The sequence below is a fragment of the Mangifera indica genome, chromosome 13, assembly GCF_011075055.1.
Source record: "Mangifera indica cultivar Alphonso chromosome 13, CATAS_Mindica_2.1, whole genome shotgun sequence".
Taxonomy (NCBI): domain Eukaryota; kingdom Viridiplantae; phylum Streptophyta; class Magnoliopsida; order Sapindales; family Anacardiaceae; genus Mangifera; species Mangifera indica.
In genome coordinates, this window is record NC_058149.1 from 11,832,147 (window position 1) to 11,843,684 (window position 11,538).

General features: G+C 34.4%; 1 protein-coding gene across 4 annotated transcripts; it reads left to right on the forward strand.

Moving 5' to 3' along the window:
* Window positions 1-3,919: 3,919 nt before the first annotated feature.
* On the forward strand, window positions 3,920-10,356 carry LOC123195064. Of its 4 annotated transcripts, XR_006497383.1 has the most exons (6): window positions 3,920-4,520; window positions 4,732-4,803; window positions 6,892-7,175; window positions 7,248-7,891; window positions 8,946-9,134; window positions 10,091-10,356. XR_006497383.1 is itself a non-coding variant. In XM_044608640.1 (3 exons), the coding sequence occupies exons 1-3, from the start codon at window positions 3,972-3,974 to the stop codon at window positions 5,180-5,182; spliced, it is 624 nt and encodes a 207-aa protein (XP_044464575.1). In that variant the 5' UTR covers window positions 3,925-3,971; the 3' UTR covers window positions 5,183-5,557. The 4 variants fall into 4 exon arrangements, 1 of the variants encoding a protein (XP_044464575.1); XR_006497382.1 differs by having other exon boundaries at window positions 6,892-7,891; XR_006497384.1 differs by lacking the exon at window positions 7,248-7,891.
* Window positions 10,357-11,538: the final 1,182 nt, after the last annotated feature.

Genomic DNA, 11,538 nt, shown 5'->3' on the forward strand with positions numbered 1-11,538 from the left:
TAACGAAAAAAATATAGTAATCATCCTATTTAATATTCAAAATTTATATTTTAAAATTATATAAGTAGGAAGAAAGAATATTTTTGGGTAATTAAATGTGTATATTAAAAAAAAAAAAATCCAATTAATCTCTTGAAGAGGGGTTGAAAACAGCCCAGCTTCGATTTACCCAAAAAAGGGACAACATTGATTGAACTACATCTAGACAAAACTCGACAAACAAAATATCGTGACTCATATTACTGCCACGCCTAGGTATTATCCGAACCGGCTCAATTGGGCCCATAGGAACATCGTAGAAAGACAACAATGCAAAGATGTCTTCAGGGCAAGGGAAAGGCCCCATTTGGGCCTAATCATCTGCCCAACTATGGTAAAAAGACAAAGAGAAGGAGATTGAGTCCCATTATCACTAAGCCCATTGTAACTTTCTTTCTTTTTTTTTTTTTTTTTAAATCCAACCTATTTGATTTAACTCACCGACTCGCGTGTTAGTTCTTAGCTGAGAGGGAGCGCAATAACGTCTTATTATTTGAATGATTGGAGAATACGTTGCGTGTACGATTGACCGCATGCAATCTCATCTCTTCGTTGGCCATTTTCTCTGGGAGTCATGTGCTTGTTAGTATTCTCGCAATTTTCTTTTCTATCTTTTATGCAGTTGTATAATAATGAATTTATTAAGAGTAAAAAAAATAATAATAATAATGAATTTATTTATTTTTTAGCAAAACAATGAAAATACAAAAATGCCCTTATAGTAATGATAAAATATCAAAACTATCCTTTGTTTACTTCCCAAATTCACATTCTCATTGATTTCAGTTTATGATAACTTTTAATCTGTTTTACTGTCTCCTTTACCACAGTTATCCTCCAAACAACCGTTTATCATCATCATCGATAATACTACTAACACTCCATTTTATCATTAACGACAACATCATCTTTATCCTTGATTTTTATCGACTAATATATTATAATAATTTATAAATAAATTATTTCATCATTAAAACAATCGTTCATCACCATTGTTGACAACACAATTAATATCTTTACCACCATCAACAACACTATTGTCTCAATCGACAAAGACTCTATCTCACCATACAAACGATTATCTATCACAATTAAATACATTACCGCCACCATCCCTCGTCACTATCAATAGAAATACCACTCTTTGCTTTTATCTACGACATCAACATCAATCTACAAACCAACTACTATTGTATTCAAATAATCACATGCCATCATCGTTGACAACACCACAACAATCTCTTATTATCATCACCAAAACCATTGTTGCTACCACTTTTGCGTTCATTGACTACACCACTACTATAATCCACGAACAAACCATCACCATATCAAAACAACTTTTAACCTAAATCAAGAATTTATTTTAATCACAAACCAATCATATTGTGTTATTAAAGACAATGAACAAAGAGGAGAATGAGAAAGTTCTTGAATTAGAGAAAGACATATGAGAGCAGGATCATGAAACAAAGTTTTATTTAACCATTAAAGATTGAAGATGAAAAAGAAAATAGGTTGGGGAGCATTAAGAGTTTTGGTGAGATGAGAATTGAAGAAGACAAATGAAAAGTTACGGTAGTGTTAAAGGGTTGTATGGTACGAATCACGAATCAATAAATTGACAAAAATTGAAGGAAGAAGGAAGAAGTGGCAAAATTTGAAGAATAAGAAGTTTTTATTTTTATTTTTTAATAAATAAAATTATTTAAATACCCTCTCACAATTAAAGTTGAGGGAAAAACATTGAAGTAAATGTAAAATTTTACTTTTTTTTCTTTTTTACAAGGCAACTTGCCCAATTTATTAGATGATAAACTTTGACGCACACTAATCAGATGATAACTATTCAAACTTTGACTTTTTAGGTGAGAATTTTTCACTTTTATCACTGAAAGTAACCCTGGGTCTAACTTGACTATTTTTTCACCTACGGTAGAAACTTGTCTTGGCATGGTAGGAACTTAAGCATTATTAAAATAGATATGGAAGAGAAAAAAGAGGCCTTATTTGGCCGGTTTCAATAGTGACACACAAAGCGAAATCACAGTCCCACCACGCCATTGGATTACATTCTAACCAGGAATACGCAGAATCTTTATCTTCATTTATCAAGAACCAATAAATCTCCTTCAGTATTTATATATAAAACTCAGTGCCCCCCATTTCTAATAATAAAAACTCCATATTCTTTCAGCAAGCAATCAAAGGATGGCCTCTCAAGACAGCCTCATGGTTAGCACCTCCCCAAAACATGGCAAAAGTAGCGAAGGAGGAGCCACTAATTCACCAAAAGGGCAGTGCTTGTGTTCTCCAACGACGCACCCGGGCTCCTTCCGCTGCAGGTTACATCGAGAAGCGTCGTCGCCTTGGAAAATGAAGCGATCCAACTCCATGCCTGCCAACAAGTCTGCCGTTTCTCTTTCTCCCAAGTCGGTTGAGTCCACTTGAAGGTGATAACTCCCTGCCAGCTCAAAATTAATAATATACTATTACATCCTCTGTAAAAACCCTTTAATCTCTCCACTCTGTAAAAAAAGAAAACTTCATAGGCAAATCTATGGTGAACTTCCTGTATTTTCTGGGGATTTGATGGCTTTGATGTTATCTTTATGTATATGCAATGTTCATTGTTATTTTGTAACAGAGTTCTTAAAAATGATATTTCTATTTAATCAGATATTATATTTCTGGACCAAAATAGAAGGGTTGTGATGAGCTATGAATGGCTCCTCTGGTTTCAACCAAAACATTCAATCAATTACAGAATTTGTGAGACTTTTGTGAAGAGTTTATGTGGATTGGGCGACATTTTCTCTAATATTTGGAAAACTTGCGAGGTGGTGATGGGCCCGATGCTGCAGTGGGCTACTTTTGTCATTTTCTCCATATTCAGTGACTGCTTTTGCATTTAAATTCAATTATTGAGATGCCCACTTCAATAAATTTCAAACACAAGTCCCATCAATCTACACGTGTCCTTGCGTACGCAAGGTATTATCCTAAATTTAAATAAAAGAGTACGACTTTAGATTAAACCTTTAATTTGTTTAATTTAATGCTTATAAAATTAATAATTAAAGTATAAATTTATCCTATTTAATATAATTAATTCTAATTCAATGTAATAATTACTACGATTTCTGAGCCCACAGTACTAAACACAATAGTACTGTTAAGCACATGGATGGGACACAACAGTAACATTACTTCAAGTCAGCAACATAGTACCGGCGCTACTTGTGTTACACTAGGCCAAAATTACTTCCTACCCCAGGTTTGATGAAATAACATTTTCCACCCTTACAATCATTAAACTATAATTTAATACTCAAAACCTGACTTTGTTAAAACAATCTTACATCCAAACGAAATAAGAACATTACGGTCATTTTGGTTTTTTGAATCCTTGTTATTGGGCTAGGAGAGGAAATGATAATTAAACGAGTACAATCTTTAAAATGTATGGTTAAATATACCAATTATGTATCAGACTAAACTACTATTTTTTATCTAAATTTTAATGTAAAAATAAATATATATTTTTAGAGTTTTAAAAAATTAAATATTTATCAATAATTAAATATTTATTCAAAATTTAAAATTAAAAACTAATTATTATTTATTATAAAATTTAAAAATCAAAATTTTATTTTATTTTATTTTTTTAATTTAAGAAATCACCATTTTCTTTTATCTATAGTTTTTAAGTTTTAATAATTATCATTTATATATATTATTATATTAAGATGATGTAATGCTCGGGGTCGGGGATTGGATAATGTTTTGTTTTCCTTGCTGCAACTCTACCATCCTTTTCTACACCTGCTCAATCTGATTTTGCCACGTACAACGTACTCCAATAATCATGTTTTGTCAGCCTTAAAAAAACAAAACATTAACATTTGCCAATTCACCAACAGCCAACTAACATGACCTCAAAGAACGACTTCGTGACGTACGCTCCCCTCCCAGCTGAAAACGTCGTCGTACTCCCCGTCTATTACCATCCTACCCGCCACCGCCATAGCTATCTCCGCCGCTGCGTCTACTCAGCCGCTTGCGTCATAATCCTCGTTTTATTGGTGTTCCTATTATATCCCTCCGATCCCTCTCTCCAAATTGCCCGAATCCGTCTGAACAACATCCGAGTCGTCTCCTCGCCGAGACCTACCTTAGACCTCTCTTTCTTTCTAACTATCAAGGTAGGGAACAGAGATTTTTTCTCATTAAACTACGATTCGCTTGCCGTTTCGGTTGGTTACAGAGGGAGAGAACTAGGGTTGGTGAGGTCCAAAGGAGGCAAAGTAAGAGCGCGAGGGAGGTCGTATGTCAATGCCACGCTGGAGCTTGATGGCCTTGAGATTATTCATGATGCGTTTTACTTGATTGAGGATTTGACCAAGGGTGTCATTCCCTTTGATACTGATACTGAGGTCAAAGGCCAGCTCGGCCTCTTGTTTTTTGAAATTCCCCTGAAGGTCTTTAACTCTTTATCTTTTTGCCTCTTGATTTTTCGAAATTCCTCCAAAGGTCTTTATATTTTATAGTTCAATTTTTGGATGAGTTAGAATCATCTAGTAAATTGCACCATTGTTGCTTCAGGATGCTGTTGCAATACGCCATTACCTTTTAATTACTTGTTCACTTATTTCTAGGGATGATTTTCATTCTCTTTATTTAATCTTTCAGGCAAAAGTATCATGTGAGGTGTATGTAAATACAGACAACCAGTCCGTAGTCCGCCAAGATTGTTACCCTGCGGTGAGAAATTCCTTAGTATAGCCGAAAATGTGTGAATTTCATACTGTGTAGATACTAATTTTCATTTCAAGAGTATATGCAAATATATTTTATTTTTTGCTCGATGAACACCTTTAAAATGCTAAAATTTTCGTTATTATACCTGTAATCATGAATGATTTTGCTGAATATGATGCCTTGTTGCTGCATGTATTGGAACAATAGAGAGATGTGTCTCAACCTAGTATCTCTGCCTAGGTGTTTGCTAAGTTGTTCATCAATGTATATATTTAGTAAACAATGTTGTCTTAGATGGTGTTGTGTGATTAGCTGAATTACTGCCTTCAAGCATCAACTATTAGAAACTCAATCCATGAACTGTTATTTGTTTTTGCAGTGATTGTGTAGGATGCCACCAAATTTGTATTTTTTTTTATCGTTCGTATATTGGGCACAGGAAGGAAATGAAGATAACTGCTGAAGATATGATATGCTTTCTGTGGCAGTCCGCATATACTTTATGGGTTGTGCTGAAGTTAAATGTGAGACACTCAAGTAGGTGTGCGGTTTCAACATGTTAAGAACTTTTTAGGCACAGTGGGATATCATGTATACAACTCAGCTCCACAATTTTAATTCAGTTGGAAGTTTATAGTGTATTTTATCCAAGATAGATGAATGGTTGTTGAAATTATGCACCAGATTTATGTTTCCAGTATAAAACTTTGTTACTTCTCTAATCATAAATATGTTATTTATGGATGGGTTTGTGGTTGATCTCATGGTTAACTGCTAAATTTTACCATTGAGCCCAAACTTTGGATTGAAGCCAAAGCATATTTGATTAAGTGATGAAATTTTATGTGAATATTTTTTTTAATATTAAAGGGACTTGTATGGCTCGAATTTCACTGTTGGTTGTCAGATTGACCTTTGTTTCATGGACATGGGTAGTGAGTTGATTTTAGGGTTCTTTTGGTTTAGGTATCACAGTTGTCCTTTTATTGAAGGATACAAGGAGTCTTTGCCATGTTGTAACTCCTTAATTTATCTGTTATAAGAGGGAAATGAAGGGATCTGTCATGTGATGTACTATCTGTGAAAACTTGAGCCCCTTCAAAACATAAGCATGCATTTCAATATTTCATAGGAGAAATTTCACAGCTTCATTTCTCTAGCTCACTTTCGAGCTAGGTGTGGTTATGGTTGTTGCATGTCCAACAGTTACTTTGGATACTATCTATTACCTCTGTCAAGATGAATTTGATATTAGAGTTAAAGTTGGGTAGAACATTTTATTACATTATCAATGAGCTGCCCTTTGGAAGGAAGAAAATCTTCAAAGTTCTAATGAATATTGCATTTGATATGATTCCATGTCATAGAAAAGTTAGGTCATAGGTGTTTACTTTTGTATCATCCACAGGTTTTTTAATTCCTTCAGGTTGTTATAGAAGCATTGATGTATTGTTAATTGATAACTGTAGGAATTTTTCTTCTGCCTTTTTCTTCTTGACCCCCTTAATTATTTTTCCCAAGAAAGGACTTTTTCTTTTTGGAATGATAATGTTGACGCAGGTACTTGGGTCGTAATTCTTTTTGGAATGATAATGTTGACACAGGTACTTGGGTTGTAAAACGTGTTACTGAGCCTATCTATTCAATGGATTTGTATGAAAATGTTGATGCACTGAGAATTTTATGATTGAGTCAATTAAACAGTATCGGTGACCAAATGTGAATGATATGTGGCCCTTCATCGCCTTTTAGTGTTTTTTGCTTTTAACAACAATGATTCATTCAATAGATGGTAAACAATTACAAAATTGAAATTGATTTTCATTATGTTGCATTTGCTTTTCATAGTTGAATCAGCAGATAAAATTTGTTAAAGAAATAGTCTGAGAATTTTGTCCACTGTGTGTGAGTAGAAACTGGCAGATGAATGTGAAGTGGCTGTTAAACTCTCCATTGTTCTTGTTTTAAACTCTTGTTTACATTGTTTGATTGTCCAGATTAACCAGCTTGAGACAAGAGACGGATATTTTGTGTATATAAATACAAAATCAAAGAGGAACTGTTTTTAATTTATACGCTTACATGACACAGGATGCAAATAACCTTGTCTGTAATTAACTACTGGACTCGTTTCTTGATATTCGACCACCCCATGAGTAGTCAGCATGGTGGTGCCTGCATCGGAAAGAACCCGGGTGCCTCGTCGGTGAACAAATGCATTGCGTTACTGTGCCAACGGAACCACCACCGGCAGCAGCCTCCCTGGCCGCTTCAGTTGGTGCTGCAGGCACTGCCAAGGCCGTTGATCTCTGCAAAACAAACCATCGGCCTTGGAGGAGCACCAAGTCCCTGCGGCTAATCAAAGGAGCGCCCGGGTAACACATTCTTCCTCTATATCCCTTTACGACGCTCTTTGTATTGTATGTAGTATAATTTTGTTGTGTCAGAGTGTGCTTCAAAGGTCAAAACAAGAATCTGTGTGCTATGAGGTTGTAGAAGCAGAAAGAAGGACAAAAGAGAGGTGGGCAAGTAAAGTGATAACACTAAAGTTTTCTAGAGTTTAGTCAGATTGATTCTCATTTTGAAAAAAAAGAGGAATTTTTCGTTCAATTGATGGACCTGTCTCAGAAATTGGTTCGCCTGCGTACACGTGTCGTAGATAACAAGGCCATTAACACGAACAACCACAGCTGGTTGAGCCCAACTATAGTCTCCAGAAAAGCAGATGTTACACATACCCACAAGCGGTAGCAGCGGTGGGTCCTTTGACGTGGCATTTGATCAACCGCTCTGATAGAGACAGCTGATCCTTCCTGCCACTAGTCGCTGAATATGCTTTTGTTTGGTGGAAAAATTAGAAAATGCTGATTTGAAGCAGAGAAAAGTGATATTAGTTCATTTTGTTTGATAATGGTGGGAGTTTATTTTAGATTTGTGTTCATAAAGCACATGATTTGCCACGCAAGGATAGGATTTGATTGGGTGGTGTCCTGGTGGCTGAGCCTTTCACCTTTTCAAGTTGGAAGGGGTGGTGATTCCAAAAGAGTTAAGCCAATGCTGATTCTTTTCCTAGTCAGATTCTTGACTAAAGGTTACTTCTTTTTTACGCTTATCGTGCAATAATAGATAAGTTGGTGCTAATGCGTGACGGTTGGATTCTGAGCTAAGTTTGTTTAAATTCAAAAATAAGTTTAACCCAAATAAATTTGAGTTTGAGTTCGAATTTAAAAATTAAATATTTCTGAGTTTAAATTTTATGAGTATTCGACTCATTCAACTTATAACCTTAACAAATTTCAATATAAATTTACTAAAATGATATTATTTCGATCAATATAAATCAAAATGATATTATTTTAGGTTTTCTTTTTATGTTTGATTATAGTATTGAATCGAACTTTTAAGTTCGGTTTCTTTGGGGTAAGCTTAAACTTGATTCAATTCGAATCTACTCTTATAGGTTCCTTCTTAGATTTGAAATATCATGAACCAAAGATACACAGTAGGTTGGTTACGGCCTTTAGCTTCTGGGCAAAATAACGAACGCAGCGGCTGCCTTACCGTTTTATGTGTTTTTGTTCCTTAAGAATAAAAACGGTATTTCAGGCAGGTGGTAGTTATTGAGGCTCTCTGAGCTTGAGATGTTTGGTCCAAGAGTTTCATTGTTCTAAGCTATCCAAAAAAAGTGCACTGTAAATACTAATTGCTTTTAGACAAAATGACCTTTCTTTCCTTCCAAATTTTGGAAGTGGATAACGGGTAAGAAATAGACGTTTCAAACTTAAAAGTAGGAAATGTTATTATATCAAAGTCTGGGTGGACAATTGTAGTTCAGGCTTTTGTCAAGCTGCTGGACTCAAATAGTCTACAGCAATACTCATAATAACAAATTACACCTCCATTTAAAGCCTTTCTATGTCACCGACCGTCACAAAACTTCTTATAATTTCTCTTCAACGATGGAAAGGAACAGAAAAATATTAAGAAAGAAAAAGGAAAAAAATTGAAAAAGCAAACCCCTTGCATAGCCATTAGTCTAAAAATGCCGGTTATTCTAACCAGGTTGTTCAATTTTCATCTGTTATAAACTCTTGTATGATGGAATACTGCAGAAAGCACTTACATGTTCTGTATTTTGTTATCAGGTTGTCGAGCTTGATTTCCTTTATCCTAGTGAAGGGATCCATAGAAGATAGGAAAATGGATATAGAATTACCACAACTGCCTCTACAGAGGATCAATCTGCATTTATACTTAGTGCATCGAAAAGAAAATCACAAGATATAACGCAAGAAACTCTGTGGACATCTGTTTTTCCTTGTACCCATGTCAAGGTACTTCTAGATTGGATAATCCCAAATTTTCATTTCTGGGACATTTTTTTTTCTGGGATGTTTGAACTATGAGATGTTACGATGCTATATTCTTTGGTTTTATATTAGTTTGTCTGTGCGCTTTATATGAATGTTTTTTAAACAACTTGTAAAATTGACACAATTCCTGAGATATGTTTTTTTTCAAAAGTTGCTTGTGAGGGTTACGGCCAGTAATTCTATTTTGGTGGAGCTTGTCATGAAAAATGATATTATGAAACCCAATCATAATACATTTCGGTTTCAAGTATCATATTGCTCTGAGGTGGAACTGCAAACTAAGGATACCTCTAGCTTTGTTAATTGGGTTTTGGGAAAAAAATTATCCTTACCCCTTTTATTGAGACCAAGTTATGCAATTTAGTTATAGTTCTGGTGCTACCTGCTTTCATTAAGGTTTAAAGAGTGATCTTACTGTTGCCAAGTGAACAATATTTTGTAACTTTGATTTATGCCAATTAGTGGTTGGAATTTTGTGTCAACATTTTAAGACATCTCTTCATTTATTTACTGATCATGGAGTTCCTATGTTGCTACCTTCTCTCATAGTTAAATATTTTGGATGGTTTAAAGAGTAATTGCTATCTAGAGCAAGGTGGTCCGTCCATTGATCTTTCAACTTTTCTGTTCTTAGAGTTGAAAGTAATAATTTGAGGAGTAAAACATTATAAAAATAGTTTTTGCTCCAAAACAAGTGCTCAAGATAATTCATTGAGATCCCTTTGTAAACATTTTAGTGGGCGCTGAGGGCTGTTGGGTCTTTTAGTCTTCAAGCATTGTAATGATTGTTTTCTGTGTTACAGTACTGAAACTTTTCAAAAGGTTGCAGTTGGAGTTTCTATTCAGTATTTTGTAGCGAAAATGATTGGTTTCATGTTATAGAAAATAATGATTTTCTGTTCTCGTCTATATGGCAGGACAAGTGGTTAAAGAATCTGTATATTGCATCCATCTGCTACGGGAGAACAGGATCTTAAATTTTGTATTTGGAAGGAGAAACCGAGCCTCTAAATCAAATTCAGGTAGACATTCCAGTCTAACCCCACTATAAATAATGAAATATTTTCATTTGTTATGAGGCCTTTGCAGACATGGTCATTAGTTTTTGTTGTGTTACTGCATCTGAACTTTATCTTTTTCTGTTGTTTGATGATATGAATTGTACGTTATGCTTACAGTTGTAGTTGCACTAATGCAGACAGCATAGCATATCATGACCATTTCCAAATCTTCTTGCCGCATGAAGTGTCTGTTAGTATGTTTCTTATTTGGTTGTAATATGTCAATCAATTGCTGTGTGGATAGATGAAAATATTCTAAACCCAAGCCTGCTTAGGTTATTGTCTCAACCCTAAACCCTATTGCCTTAAACATATAATCAAAACCAGTGATTTTTTTTTTTGCATCCCGGTGCCTGCAAACACGTGAGAAATACAATGCACCTCTCTTGCAAAATGATTCTATCAGTGTCCATATTATCTTGGGTCAGTTTTGGAGTTTATCCACAGAGATAAGTAACTCCTTCATCTTAAGATACTGATGACATTGAAACTGCATGGCATAAGGATTCTTTTATCTCTTTTTTTATGGACATTGACCCTGCCAGAATGCCTTTTGGTTTGGTTTGGCTGCATGGCTGCATTTAGATAGTGTATATTTTAGCGCTTAAATAGGCCATCATTTTAAGATTTTACAGGTTGTTGGATTGCCTAAAAAAAGGCATTGGCGATCCCTGTTGTTGTCATGTAGAGATCACCACTGTGGAAATGGATTGAGAAACTTGAATTGGCTGGCGTCTGAAAACCCAGACTCGTGGAGCTCATACAGGGCCGGTGGAGCCATCTTTTTAGTACTGGTTCTATGAGGCTTTGCTCACACCATATTGACGACATTGACCTCTTAGTCTTACATTGTGTGTCCAATTGTTATACATGTGGTTTTATTGGTGTTTTCTCCACCCAACCTGTAAAAGTATGCTTTCACCAATGTGTAAATATTTTTTTATTGAAAAATTAATTTTATAAAAAAATATATGTTATAAAAGTAAAATAATAATTTTATTATTTAAATAAAAAATGATGTTTAACATTTTAAATAAAATAATTTAACTATATTTATAATTTTAAAATAAAAACTTTATCAACCACAAACATCATTTATCCATATTCAAACCCATTAAAACACCCATTTAAGTTCATTTCTTTAGAGTCGGTATTCGATTTTATGCATGAAAAGTGTTTTATGACCACTTGAATTAATAAGGGGATATATTATGGGTATGTTTGGTTTAAATGATTTTTTATTATTAAAAATAAAAAATAATTATAAATATAGATGATTATTTATATTGTTAATTTTTTTTTAC

Excerpts from the sequence above, each read along its gene's own strand:
- LOC123195064 (XM_044608640.1), top strand. The coding sequence starts at position 3,972 with ATGACCTCAAAGAACGACTTCGTGACGTACGCTCCCCTCCCAGCTGAA. Across the intron at positions 4,521-4,731 it reads TTTTTGAAATTCCCCTGAAG|GCAAAAGTATCATGTGAGGT; the intron begins GTCTTTAACTCT and ends TTAATCTTTCAG.